Source organism: Hippichthys cyanospilos, chromosome 17 (genome assembly GCF_059441005.1).
Source record: "Hippichthys cyanospilos isolate Australia breed blue-spotted pipefish chromosome 17, RoL_Hcya_1.0, whole genome shotgun sequence".
NCBI lineage: Eukaryota > Metazoa > Chordata > Actinopteri > Syngnathiformes > Syngnathidae > Hippichthys > Hippichthys cyanospilos.
This window is the reverse complement of record NC_142385.1, coordinates 11882060-11897045: the sequence shown is the minus strand read 5'-3', so window position 1 is coordinate 11897045 and position 14986 is coordinate 11882060. Positions and strand designations below refer to the sequence as shown.

Genomic DNA, 14986 nt, shown 5'->3' with positions numbered 1-14986 from the left:
TGCAGCAATAAAACAAGTCCGGCAAGAAACAACAAACACCAGAAGGTGTAACTGCAAAATTGTTCCCCGGGTTGCACAAAGTTACGGCAGCGTTCCTACATTGCAAACTGCAAAGGAAACAGCGCCATCTTGTGATTATACGATTAAAGCGATATCATCACGACCAAGTGAAAATCCATCTAATTGACCGGCATCATTTAACATTTAAAAAAAAGCGCCCGACAAAACACGGCGTCACAAATGGCAACGGAAAACCATCGAATTTTGAGGTTTCGTCAAGCCTCCGCCGAGATGCTGTCGGACTTTCTCACCAATCTCAACGAGAAAAACAAAGATAACCTCCGTAATTTGCCCACCTGCTGCGGAGACTTCAAGGCTAAAATACTCTATGGTAAGTCACAACATTATTAGGCAAACTCTGCGACTATTCGACGGAGAATCATAAACAACTTCGTTCTTATATTTTTGTAAGTTAATGTCTACATTGGCCCGTAAGTAAGTAAGCAACTAACTAACTAACTAACTAACTAACTAACTGACTGACTGACTGACTGACTGACTGACTGACTGACTAACTGACCGACTAACCAACTGAGTGGCGTAGAAAGGAGTTGTTGGGGTGTTTTGAGGGGAAAATCTGAAAATGTTATGTCCTCAACACCCACAATTCCCAAGTGAGCCTTTTGACGTCAATTTCAGTTGACAGCAGGGGGCAGTGCTGAGTATAATGTCAATCTATTTGGATATCTGAAAATCGGTGGAATAGCAAATCTATGTACACGCTGAAATTGTGACTAGTACCTCCTCCAAATGTAGCTTTCATTTGTTCCAATTTTGGAACTAACAATGAAGCCCCTCCCAAAAACAAACAAACAAACAAAAACACTGAGTGCATGACTCACACAAAACAATTAAAACAGCAAAAATATGTATTCACAGAAGATTAGTTTGACTACTTGTCTGCTCCAAAACAAAATGTCCAACTTTATTGAACAAAATTCCCCATATTTCCATCTGTAAACCCGGTCGTCAAATTGGACCGATGACCCTTTGCACTTGTGTGGATTTGCAACTGCGCTTTCCTGCACTGTATGTTGAATTATGTGCTGCGCTAATAAGGCACTCCTGAAAAGCAGCGGAACAATCAATAACACTCCGAGAGTTAATGGCCGTTTCATTCCATCAGCTGCCTTTGCATGTACTATACCGTGTATAATATTTCCTTGTTGTATGTATCAGCCCCCTTTGCTGACGCTGATGTTTCCGCAGAATACACTCTGCTTATGTGTCAAGAGCTCCGACTGGACCTGCCCGTAGCGTACCATGCCGTTGAATTACTTCAGCGGTAAGAAAAGATGGTGTGAAGTACTGATGCTTGATATAAAAAAAATGAATCTGAAAATTCTTACTTCAAGGCGAAACCAAGCCAAAAGTTTTCATGACAGTTTGATGACAATGTTCAAAGGTTCAAATATCATTCAAATGTTTTGCTTGGCTCTCTCAGGTTCATGGTCAAGCACGTTACGAATTTGCTGGCACCTAAAGGTGGGAGGGAGGCCGACGAGAGGACCCGCGAGGACGCCGCATTCGAGAAGATCCGGGGGAACTTTGCCTTGATTGTGTTTTCCTGTGTGCAGCTGGCCAGCAAGTTGTCCCTGCACAGCCATGTAAGACAAGAAATGTCTCGTGACCTCCAACATACCGTACCCAAGTGTGTCCTAACGTTTTCAGAAGTTCCTTTTTTTAGCTTACCGCATAAATGCAAAGCACCTAGCTGTGACTGCAGCCACAGCTAAAGATAGCAAGAAAGATGCTAATGTAGCGAGTCATACCAATGTTTTTTTTTTTTTCTTTTTAGATCGTTGATGTCAACAGGGCTGTGCGCTTTCTGCGTTCCGCCGGCCTCGACTACTCCAAACAGGTCATTCTGGAATCGGAGCTGAAGGTCCTGAAGGGCCTCGAATTCCGACTTGACTTTCCCAACCCTCTCACTTACGTGGAAATACTTTTGGAGGTGCTCGGTAGGACTGGGCAGTGTGACCTTAAAATAAAAAAACGTTTTTTTTTTATGAAGCGAACTTGTCTCGTCTTCGCAGGCCACAACGAGCCAAATGCACCCGTGGAGCGCCTGCACCACCTTTGCCGCCACGTGCTCCAGTTTGTCAGCTTGCAGCGCGACACGCTTTACGGCGCCTTGCTGGCCGTCACCATGCAGAGCAGCAATTCGACCGCAGAGCAGCGGTAAAGTAACATTTCTGCTCTTCCGGAACGTTCCGCTGATTTCCCAAAACATACTTATGCTTTAGCTTTGTGTCAAGAAGTAAAAATGTGGAAAAAAAAGAGCACTGACCTCCAATGAAGCTTAAATAAAAAATTTTGGTATCGGGAGAAATGTCAAAATAAAAGCATGCCAATGCCTTTGTTGTCATATGTCACTTGTACAGTTTATTTTGAAGGATTAGCTGACTTCCTCACAACATTTGGCTTTGACTACAATACCGCGCCATGACATGCAGCGCGCTGTCATGTCCCACTTCTAAAAAAAATAAACACGCTCGATTATGGGAGGTTGTCCCCGGACGAAAAAGTTTGTGCAGCCCTGCTCTCAACATTTCATGCAAATCCTTAAAAAAAACATATTACGTCATTGTAAGTACAAAGATAAAGACTGACTGTGTCCTACAGGGAAAAGTTTGTGACAGTGACAGAAGATTGCATGCTCCTGGGCGTGGGCGTCATCGCCGCTGCCGCCTTCATCCTCCACATCCGAGACTGGGAGAAGGTGACACCCCACTCGTCACATGACCGATGTGGCTCATTGGTTGATTTTATGTATTTATTTTGCAGGTTGTGAAAGAACTGAGCCACATCACGGCCATCTCCACCACCAGCATCAGAGACTTTGCCCGAGTGACGCTCACGCTCATCGTAGGAACCCCCAGAGACGGCTAGTGATGTTTTTATAGTTTCTTCCGCTTAACTCGTTGACAAGAATAAATCCCTCGCAAAAATAAATAAAAGTGTTGCGCAATATGTAAAAATGATTTAATACAATGCAGCTTAGCGATCTATGCTTCATGTTCCAATCAATTTTCTCTCAATTTGAAAAGAGCTTTAAAGAAGATTTTCTGATACCACAAAGCCATTTAAAATCTACAGAGGCGGGCTGCTGGTGGGTACTGATTGTGACGGACTGCCGTTTTGCCGACGGATCACCAAATGACAAACACACATTTTTAAATCTCCAGGCTAAGACCGACGAAACAGTAAATTTCAACCGTCATTTCAATTCATCATTTTAATCCGTCACATGACACCTTTGCAAATGGATTGACGACAACAGGGGGGGAAAGTTTTAAGTTCTCGTTATCATTCAGGAAGCAGTACTCGAAAGCTCCTTTTTCCACATTTCACTACCTGCCCAAGAGCTGCATTCCAATACTTTTTCCTGTACGGCTTACCAAAGCTAATACTTCTGGAACGGAGCATCATCTTAAATAAACCTTTCACAGTCTCCCCGGTGACTCCGAGGCCTCCAGGTGGTCTCTCCGCCGTGACCAATCATCGAAGTGGCAGCCGGCTCCCGCTGCCGGTCACGCCCGAGGTTAGTTCGAAGACAACGCGGCCGGCCTCGAGCTCCATTAGTTCCACTGTAAGCGGCCGACTCGGCCGCAGGTGGCACCGCGTTGGCCTCAGTAGGGTGAATCACGTCGGCGCTCTCGCTCTCCCCGCACCGTGCGAGGATTTTGAAAGACGTCTCGGTTTCGAGACGACATATGGCGTTTTCTCACAATCTTATATCGCCGCGCACTAAAAATGCTTGACAGGTGCTTACGAGAAGGCTAATATGATGAGATTGATAGCCCCCAAGCACCCTCCCTGCACATTTTTGTCCAGGCGGCATCGTTTCCATGGTGATATACGACTGTGCCTGACATGAACGTTTGACCGTGGTGAACGTTTAGCGTGTTATTACAGAGACACGGGGAGGCACCTTTTGACAAGGTCTGACTTGAAAAGTGACTGAACTCGCCCCTAGCGACTGTTGCCATGCGCGCTGTTGCTGTAGATTTAAATGAATTCTTCAGGTCTAAGCTACGCTTTGAATCCGGCACTAAAACAAGAACTCCCAGTGTTATTCCTAGTCTTTAATATTCTTTTATGTTCATTTTTTTCCTTGCATCTTCTTCCACAGTTGTCACCCGATTCGCTTCGTTCAAATTTCAGCATATTCAGAAAATTCATAACATCTGGGTGACCATTTTTTTTCTTTACAATTTCAAATATTTCACCCCACCAAAAAAAAAAAAAATTAATTTCCATCAAATAGTATTAATTTTATTGCAGTTATAAATTCCAAATATTCCACTCTTTCAGTTTACCTTGCAAACAATGTCACATTCTTCAGTAGAATTTTCCCATTTGTTTTAATCTACTGTACGCAATACACCACAATTTCTTCACTTATTCACATGAATCCAGTTTCAACTATTCAGAGCTACTGTTTTGTTCATTCCAAAAATCTTAATTTTTCACAAAATTAAAAAAAAAATCCATAAAAAAAATAAGTATTAATTCCCAGGGGACTCACTCACTCAAATTAACAGATTCTATTCTTTTTTTGAGGTATTTTCAAAATGGAGAGCAAAATTTGATCATTTTCAGATCAATTGTTATTTATTGTTAGAAATGTTTTAGAATTTTTTAACTGCTCCAACTTTGAACTGTTCAGTTTACCTAACAATCACACTTACCCAAAATTTGGACAATTTTACCATTGAAAAAATCCCATCCGTTTTTTCGGGATACCATTCCAGCTCATTATGTACCATTCCACATCACTCAATATCATTCTAAATGTTTCCACGTTTTTCATTCAGCCTTTGGGCCTTCACGTATAATTTATTTAGGAATTACATCCTCTTGTTTATTCATATAATTCACAACAAAGGTTTAATCACATAGAGGAGTAGAGTCACGTTGCCTGGTAACCACGGCGACCTGTAACCGTCTCTTTCAAGAGCAATCCGGTTTCCAGGGGCCTCCATTGAGTATTTCTCATTAGTGAGAGAAAACCTTTTAAAGAGCAAACATGTCCCGCGTGTAGTTTTTACAAACATAATGTTATGGCTTCGGACTAAAGGTTATATTTAGACACATCGCTTACAAGCTGACCTGTGTGATGGTGGTCTTTTTTTTTTTTTTCTATTTCATTGCCCCGCTTCAAAATTGTTGCATAGTCGGGTAAAAATCAGGTTGAGCACATTATGGAGGGGTGTGTAAACTTATGAGCACCGTACCTGAGGTGGCCAAAAAATTTTGCTCAAAATGCAACGTCTTGATTATTTCAGCTCATTAGATCTTCATTATAGCTATTAAGCTACTAATTAATAATAGTTTTGTTTCATTATCTGCAACAGCTAATCCGTTTTCTGAGCTTGGTCATGTGACTTTAGGTGCATTTGATGTCATTTCCTGTTGACAGCAATTGGAAAAATGTTTTTAGATATGCATTAACATGAAGAATAGTTTACTTGTTAAATTATTGTTGACAAAATATTAACTTTTCACAGCTGAATATGGCTGAATAAGTTTAGTATCCATTTAATGAAAGTAGACTAAAATTGTAATTCACGAAGCAGTTAGTTATCTCATTCCATCCCAAAGACGTATTTTCACGTTTCTTGAGAGTCCAGACATTTTGTCCCAGGTATTCATGTTTTTTTTTTTGTTTTTGTTTTTTTTTTAACTTAAGTAATCGATTACTTTGGATAAGTACAATCCAAATCCAGTTATTGGACTAGTACTAACCATTTTTAGACACTCCCACAGACAAACACTTGAAAGTTTTTGAAATAAAATATACATTGAAAAAATATAAATACGTAGCTGAGAGACGGGCAAGATTAGTTTAAAAAACAATTACCAAAACAAATAAAATACATAAATAAAAACCTATATTTATATATATATATATATATATATATATATATATATATATATATATATATATTTTTTTTTTTTTTTTTTTTAAATTTGGGAAAAAGAATCTTAGACTCTCTTTTTTCAAAAATATTACACATAAATGTCAAAATACATCCATTCATGCAGTCAACTGCATTTACATTTTCTCCAAACTATAATACATGGCTTTTGAATTAAAATCCAATAGGAAAAAAAGCTTTAAAAAAATCAATGTACTCTTCTCAAACTATCTACATTTGATTTTCCATCTTGTACCTTTGACCCTTTCTGCTTTAAATTCATAACATTCGTCCATTTACTCTCACGAGTGTGTATGGCGCTGTATGTTAATCACGCACGCTTTGCTCGCATCTAGAATGTTCTAAGCGTGCCTGATGGCTTTCTAATCATATTGACCGAGGAAGAGGAGCAAGAGTGCCGTGACTGGCGGCGACCATCTATCATCTCACACGTCAAACGCCCGTCCGAGGAGGGGGGAGGAGAATTGAATTGTGATTGACATCACCCGGTGCTTCCCTTTAATAACGATGAAAGAGTGAGGTATGAGTGCTCGCTTGCATCATGCATAATTCACCGCGCGAGGCCCGCTTTTTACGCTCCCACCATGTTGAAGCCCCTGCTTGCCTTTTGTGGTGGCCTTTCAGCCTCAAGTGGATCACCAGAAGCAAACGTGCGATTTGAAGTCCGAGGTAAGTAAATGTATGCTTTTTTTTAAAACTATATATATATATATATATATATATATATATATATATATATATATATATATATATATATGTGTGTATATGTGATGCGTTGTCACAAAATCGGGCTTATGTTTCCAAATTTAAAAATTGAGATATTTATGTATTTTAATTCTACACTTAATGCCCATTAAAAAATGATATAAAACACATGGATCTAGCACATATATTGACAAAATTAAAGTAACCGGAACATTGCCTTGTTGAAATACCTAGTTTTGAGAAAAACACAGTTACATTTTTGCCGTAGTCATCTTTCAACTTATCCCTTCTTTTCATACACTTGTGTTACAATTTGAACCTTTTGGCGGGACCTTAATGAGGTTGTTTTTCAATCACTGTTAAAAATTCATTTTTTCTTTCGTAATTCAAAACTAATCCCCACGAAATAAACCTGGTTTTGTGAAAACGCATCATCTTTGGTTTTTTAATACTATATATACATATATATATAGTGTTTTAACACTATATATACATATATATAAAGTATATATAAAGTATATAAAGTATATATAAAGTATTAAACAGTATTAAAACACCAAACACCACGCATCATCTTTGTTTTTTTAATACTATATATACATATATATAGTGTTTTAACACTATATATACATATATATAAAGTATTAAAACACCAAGGGGAAAATGACTTGTCTAAAATGTTTTATTTTGAAATTGTCGTATCGACGTCTTGTTTTAAAAGACTCCACCGGATGTGAAGCGTGACAGTTAGCGGCGCTTGACACGTCGTAAGGAAGCAGAGGCAAGTCCAGTCCGCAGCAGCGTGTTGTTGCGGCGCTGCGTGGCACTGCTTGCCTGGGAACTGCTTTTGATTGACTGACCCCCCCATCACAACCAGCAGCGGCAGCAGCAGCAGCACCTTCGGCGCACATGGCCCGGTCCCAGACTTCGTCGGCGGACCTGAGCTAGCCGCCACGAGCCAACGCCGTCAAGTACTCACCACCACCCCCCCTCCCACTTCAAGCGACCCCCCATGGGTGTCGCTGCCGGGAGCGTCCTGACTCGTCGTCCGGTGCGGCAAATCGCCCCGCAGAGACGCTGGGCTCGGGCCACCGGAGAGATCGTTCCTTGGCGGGGGTGCTGAGCGAAAGGCCGCCGATGTGATGCCAGAGTCGGGCTACAAAACAAAGGTCCGAGTGTAGGAAAAGCCTCCAGGTAAGCGAGACATTTTTTTTTTAAACTCTCCAACTTCCTGCCTCTTCTGTGCACATTTTTACAACAGAATAGATTAAGAACATTGCTTTTGCCTTAAACCAGGGTTACACTACCCCCCACCAATAATAGTTTTTTTTTTTTTTTTACGAGAAAGCACGTCCTTTGTAGATAATAACAAACACATTTTGATTTAATCTGCACAAGGCAGCATGTGTTCTTTTAAATTAGGTACCTCTGCAATGCATTGTTGTTTTACACACGCGCGTACACACACAACCGTTTTTAAATGAAACGCAATTACTAGTTTGTTCTACTGTGTGGTCTATGTTAAATATGGTCCTATAGCATCTAAAGCAGCGGTGTCAAACTCATTTTAGCTCAGGGGCCACATGGAGGGAAAGCAATTCTCAAGTGGGCCAGACTGGTAAAATCATGGTATATAACTTAAAAACAAATAGTGTCACTTTTTATGTGTAGATTTTCACTTTGAATGCCAGCCTGGTCTTAATTTCCAGCAAAGAGTGGGAACATATTGATGCAATACCAAATAATGTTGTTTTTGGTCCCATCTATATACCCCAAATATACATTTTTCTTTCAATTGCATGAAATGAATAAAAATGTATCATTTTTCAATTTGTTCATAAAATACATATTTTGAATGGAGCGCATAATTAGATGAGCTTAAAATAAATAAATCAATAAATGCAATGAAACACAAATATCCAGTGCCTCAATCCAAATATGTGGTTCTACAACTTTACAAGGAGTACATTGAAATGCAAAGGAATTTAAACAGAATAAAACAGTGTTGTAGTGTCTCAGTTTGTACATCGGACGGCACCCACGTAATGACATGCATAACAGAAGAAGTTGAAATTTCACGAAATGATAATATCACGTCATATATGGAAGCGCTGTACGCTAACGGCAGAGTTTAATAATAAGAAATAATGTAAAAAGAAACACAAAACTGTCTCGAATGGCGACCACGGGCCAATTTGAATCTCTTCAGGGCAATCGAAAGATTTTACTTCCGCTGAGCAGCAGCATGACGAAATTGGATGCTAATGTGAATGCTAGCTATTTTGCACGGCAACTGGTCATTTCTGCTTGTAAGTTGCGTTGCCCAAGTGTGCATCGTTTGTAAAAGTAAGAGTTTTTTTTCATATATCGACAGGAACAATACAGCTATCTTTTCAAATTAAGAGCAAATGAATTGAAACGACTCCTTTCTTGATGATGTCACACAATTGATCTTTTCGAGATGTTGAATAAAATTTGGCTTAAGATCCAACTATGAATGTAATTTTAAAGTCTTATCCCGCCTTGTTAGGGGGTACTTGGTGCATCATTGAAAAAGGTTGAGAACCACTGTTAGAATCTGAAAGTGATGCATGGTGTCCTAGCGATTGGCACGTCTTCGGAACAATTTCGAAGTTCTGCCTTTGAATCTCCGCTTCCTAGACTTTGTTTGCGTGCTTTCCCCGTTAAAGGGTAGAAATGGGAAGCCGAGAAGCTGTTGTTACTTGTTGAGTGGCTGGAGGCCAACAAGCTATTATGTGACATCTGCTCCGTCCTCGCAGACGTGTGCTTTAATAGCATGTTGCAACAAAGGCTTGCTAATCAGCCTGATGAATGCCCATCAAATCCCGGACGCTTATTTTCCTCACTCCTAATGATTTTTTTTTTTTTGCCCGCCATAGCGGAGGTTTTTACGACAAGTCCCCTTGGTTGCGTTAAAACGGCTGTCAGAAAAAAGTAGGTCTGCGGCGGTAAAGGTGCTGTCAGCGTGGGAGATAAAAGACAGTTGAGCCTCAAAGGGTCCTCTGATCACATCATGTGTTGGTTTTACTTATCTTCTCAAGCCTCTGTCATCTGGATGCGTGCTTTTCCATTGTACCGCTTTTCCTCCTCTCGCGAAAAGTTTTTATCTTTTGGTGACCACAAAGCTTCATTTTCCACTGGACAAGTCAACTCTCACGCTGACGAGGTTAAAAAAGCAAACTCCGTTTTAGTCTATGCTGTGTTTTCAAAGCTGGAATGATTGGGTGATGTAGCTTATTTTTTCTTGACAAAAAAAAAAAAAAGATAATTACTATTACAATACTACCCCCTGAAGTTTCGCTTTTGTTCCTCCTTGCTGGTATTTGCATATTTTCTTCCTGAAAATATTCCATTTGCCAAAGCAAACATTGCCTATCTACACTATATGTAAATACAATCCTTTATAATCTAATATTATAAAATCAAGATGTCCGTCGTGGAAGATTAACATCACACTACCTCAATCTTTATTTTCAAGTTGGGCTATTCAGGTGAGGCAAGCTAACGTTTGCAAAACAAGTGCGTTTTCAAAGCACATGCCACCGATCAGATATTTGAAAATAAAACTGATTAGTCGCCCGGCGGTAAATCAAAACGACTGCCAGGGTGCCGTGTAAACTTGAAGTGCAAAATCATAAACTAACCTCAGTTAATTAATCTGCAGTCATTTTTTTTTATGTGCCGAAGCAAAAAAATGCTAACATTTCAAAATGGCTCTCGAACTGGAATGTTTGCAAGTGTTTTCGGAATCGGAATCAAAGTCAAAGTCAAGATTGGCCTACGAACACAGCATGTCACGATGCCCAAATATGGTCATGCAGTCATTTTTTTTTTTTTTTTGCGAAAAAGCAAAAAATGCTAACATTTCAAAATGGCTCTCTACGGTGAATGTTAGCATAGCTTCTTCAGTAATTTCGGAATCACTGTCTTCGGCAGAATTACGGTACTAACCAAAGTCATGCTTGCCATACTTCATGTCGACGAACACAGCATATCGCTACGTCCAAATATGATTATGCAGTCTTTATTTATTTATATATTTATTTTTTGCTTCGAAGCAAAAAATGCTAACATCTCACAATTACTCTTCAAGTAGAAGGTTAGCATAGCGTCTCCAGTATTTACTGAATCGCTACATCCAGTGGAGTTTTTTTATCCTAATGTCATGTTTAGCATACAGCATATTTATTTTATTTTTTTTTGCGCAGAAAATACAAAACAAGAAATGCTAATGCTAACGGCCTACTATACATGGATGAACACAGCATAGCGGTATTATTTTTTTTCCCTCATTATTGTCATATACGTGCATTTCAACTTGCTAAATCTTGTGGGAACATTTCTTTGGAACGTTTCATCCGATTTTGTTTTGTGAATTTGCATTTTCTTCATTTCAAAGCCTCAAAGCCAAATGTGCATATATACATCAAGTCACATACAGTGAAACAGGATGTGGTAACTCAGCATTCAGCGCTTATGTTGTCTCGTAGTCTGCTATCGGGCAGGTATTTCCTCTTTCATGACAATTTATTGAGCCTATTCCTCTCGGTGCACTTTCTCTTCCCTAATTTACCATCCGTTTACAAGTGACACCTGCTGCTTTATAACATAACAGCAGCTTCCATCAACATCAGGCTCAAGGTTCACATTTATTTTATGAACTGGTAGATGATAGATGGGAATATTATATGAGGTAATAAAAAACTCGAGATTTTTTTTATCCAAGAATTGTATAATGATTACATTTGAAGTCAAGTTTATTTAATTCAAGTGTATTTATGTAGCCGTTACTAACCAAACAATCTTCATTTTGTACTACTAATATTTTCTAGCTCCTTCCATAAAGTTTATAAAGTAATGTATGTATTATTTATTTAGATGTTTAAAAGTCTTTTATATATTTTTTTTAACTAATTTGATCCACATTGTAAAAGGGTTCATCAATTAATTAATCATAGAAAGACACAGCTAATTTAATGCGAGAAATTTAAATAACAGAACTCAGCTGACATGCACAGGCAGCATGTCTGTATTTTTCATTTTTTGTAGTTTTTGCTTCTTAAGTAGATTTAAAAAAAAAGGAAACATTTTTTGAATTGCATAGAGAGAGAGAGTGCGCTGATGCATTCAGGCGCGGAAGTGAGTACTCAAAAGAAATCCAATTAGAGCCTCATCTGCGGTTAGCGTGCGGTATTGTACCAATGGATTACTAATAAGCACGCTGCAAAAAGTTTGGGCCACTTCCAAGATTGTATGATTTATCACAAAAAAAAAAATCTCATTAGTGCTCATTGATCAAAATGTGATCGCTTCCTGTTATGATCTGGATGTTTATCCCTTAATTTTGTTAATCAGAATATTATAAAAAGCTCTCAGTATGAGATACGCTCCTACAAAGCAAAAGTAATGCGAGGAAGGTGTTTTTTTTTTTTCTTCTATTTTTTAAACTATATTTCCCCTCCATGTTTTTGTCTGTTTCTCATCATAAGATCTATTTTAGGAGCAGCCCGCTGGATCACAGCGCGCCGCTGTTTCCGCCTTCTTCAATACCAGCACGTACAAAGAGAGACGATATCTCTCAGATTCCGAGGCCTACTTAGGGTTTTCGCAACCATACGTGCATCTTTACATAACTGTAACCTTCTCACTTTTGCTCTACAGTTACCTGAATCAACTTCTTCCTCAACACACTTCCTGACACAATTGGTAACTGTTTATCACCAAGTTACCGTATTTTCCGCACTATAAAGCGCACCTAAAAGCCTTAATTTTTTTTTTAAAGCTGATGGCGCGGCTTATAATCAGGTGCGCCTTATATATGGATCAATTTGTAGATGGGGAATGAAGTGATAAAGTAAGCGTTACCTGTTTCTTTTTTGTGTTTACAGTTGAATAAGGTTGCTCATATTGACATTGATTTATTATGCTATTGAGTTATTATTTGAGTTATTATTGTTATTACTTTGAGTATTACTATATTGTGAGTGAAAAAGTTTTAAAATCTGTCATTAATTGAGGGTGCGCCTTATAATCCGGTGCGCCTTATATATGGAAAACGTTTTAAAATATGTCATTAATTGAGGGTGCGCCTTATGGTGCGGAAAATACGGTAAATCTTCCAAATTTCTGCGAAAGGAATAAATGAGTGTTACAGCATAAGTATTCAGCAGCTACTTTTAAGGGGGAAAAAAATGTCTTTAATGTATTGCACCAAGCAACACTTTTTCCTCATCGAGGTAGCTAGCATGCCGTAATCAATCTTTCTTGGAGAAAAAAAAAAGTGCCTCTTATTTGTGGAATTACGGTACACTTTGGGTAAACTGACAAAAACAACGGACTGACTACAACGGAACGGAGTTGACCTCCTGACGGGACTGTTTATGACAAACCTGCAAAAAAAAAAAAGTACAACGCCCACCTCTGCTCATTATACAAGTAAATTAGGGAAAATATAAGTTAGTGCCTTTCATTGTATCAATAATGGTACAAATGATGAAATTACACATAACAGATGCATTCTAGGCTCATATGCTGAAATGAAATAGTGACCTACATAAGCCAGAAGAAGATACTTCTTGGAATGATATATGGAAAAATGCAAAGCAGCCCTTGGGTTGTGCGGAAAAAAAATAAACGTAGTCAATATAAAATTCTTATGAATTTATTAACCACCATCACAACTCCATAAAATATGCCTGAAAGAGAATAGTAAATGCAGCAGCGTTGTGTTACTCCATTTGTTTTGGGACTGTAATTAAATTAATCTTTTTTGGCATTTTAGTCAGACCACAAACATGTATATTGGGAAATCTGCATACTGGTAATTTCACTGTATCGCCAAAGGATAAAAATATCTTTCTTTTTTTGTGCATGGGAACAAAAAAAAAATGTCACAGTGAATAACTGGGTTGCGGAAAAGAAAACCAACTTGTAAAGTCTGTCAATAGAAATGATTAAGCGAGGAAAAAGAAACATGATCAGCAAAACTGAAATATAGGGATCATTCAAAATAGCTTGCTTGTTTTTTTTTTTTTTTCTTCTCAAGGCAACCAGATTTTCTGTACGCAATACTGCATTACGCGAAATATTACCTAACGTTTTTTCGGACCCCCAACAAAAACACATTTGGGAAAAAAAACCAAACTAGCCTATTTAATTATTAGCTCGAAATATTCCTCAAACAAACCGAGCTTTTCCTGCCGTTTCGGCGGCAGACTAAGTGGATCTGAAAGAACCGCGCCCTCTGTTGGTGTTTTTTTTTTACAAGTCGGAATGCAGAATTTCAGCGGAATGCCATTTGCCGGAGCGGATAGCACAGCTGCTAGCTTAAATAACACAAGTCAGCCTGCTAATTTTGACCTCCACCGGAGTTATTACTACACGTCTCACCGCGTTTTACATACCAGCGACACCCCCCCCGTTCTTACACCGTAGTCTTAACGAAATCACGTTAATCCCTTTTTCTCCCGAGTGGTGCGAGCGTTCTCTCTTTTAGGCTGTGTCCAATCATACTGGGGGCGTCCTCCGGGGGGACCCGCTTAGCCTGTTAGGCAGCTGCTGGACCAGGGCCCAGCTGCCGCGTCGGTCTTGGAGGAGAACCTCCTGGATGGAATTATGGCATTGATGTCAACAGCTTGGCTTTGTCGAGCAACCGTTGACCTTTTGTAGCACGCAGTAAACACACAGCCGTCAACATCTGTCGCTATTAACGGATTGCTGTTAAGCATACAGATGCTAAAATAAATAACGCAGGGGTGGTTCACGGGTTTGTTTTGGAACCGTGCCACTGTTATTCACAGGAAAAACCCTATTAAACTTTTTAGAACGGAAAGTTGCTTCATGTTCCAAATCATTCGCTCTTAATTTGAAAAGAAGAATGGATTGTTCCTAACAACACTAACTTGGCATTTTTTTAGTATCGGTGACAAGTCAAATACAGTAATACACAATCAGGTAACAATGAGCCAGACGGTAAAAAGCGAAAACGCTTCGGAAGATCGAGACGAGGAACAAAACAAACATTTTGAAGTTAAACAACGAACTTCCAAAGTAAAAAGATGACTTTTCCACCAAAATGGATTACGATATCAATGGTTACAATATTAAGAAGATGATAATGTATGCTCCATGCAAGTTCATTCTATTATTTTAATAACCCTCACTGTGATATTTGTTTATCTGTTGTTGGTTTTTGCTTACGTCTTGTAAATGCAGTTTTATCATTTATCAATCCTGTATTATTAATTTTAAGGGTT

At 39.0% G+C, this 14986-nt stretch overlaps 2 protein-coding genes across 6 annotated transcripts in view; both read left to right on the top strand.

The window, feature by feature from the left end:
- Positions 1-50: 50 nt before the first annotated feature.
- cntd1 (cyclin N-terminal domain containing 1) lies at positions 51-2971 on the top strand. The gene is made up of 7 exons (XM_088438942.1): positions 51-391; positions 1270-1345; positions 1505-1667; positions 1859-2021; positions 2097-2241; positions 2686-2782; positions 2848-2971. Exons 1-7 carry the CDS (start codon positions 241-243, stop codon positions 2950-2952), a joined length of 900 nt encoding a protein of 299 aa, XP_088295068.1. The 5' UTR covers positions 51-240; the 3' UTR covers positions 2953-2971.
- Positions 2972-7492: 4521 nt separating this feature from the next.
- The window catches only part of tanc2b (tetratricopeptide repeat, ankyrin repeat and coiled-coil containing 2b), a 95256-nt gene continuing 87762 nt past the window's right edge, over positions 7493-14986 (top strand). For all 5 annotated transcript variants that reach the window (XM_088439590.1, XM_088439591.1, XM_088439588.1 and 2 more), the window contains exon 1: positions 7493-7904. The gene's annotated coding sequence lies outside the window, so the exon portion shown is untranslated. The remainder of the gene's footprint in view (positions 7905-14986) is intronic.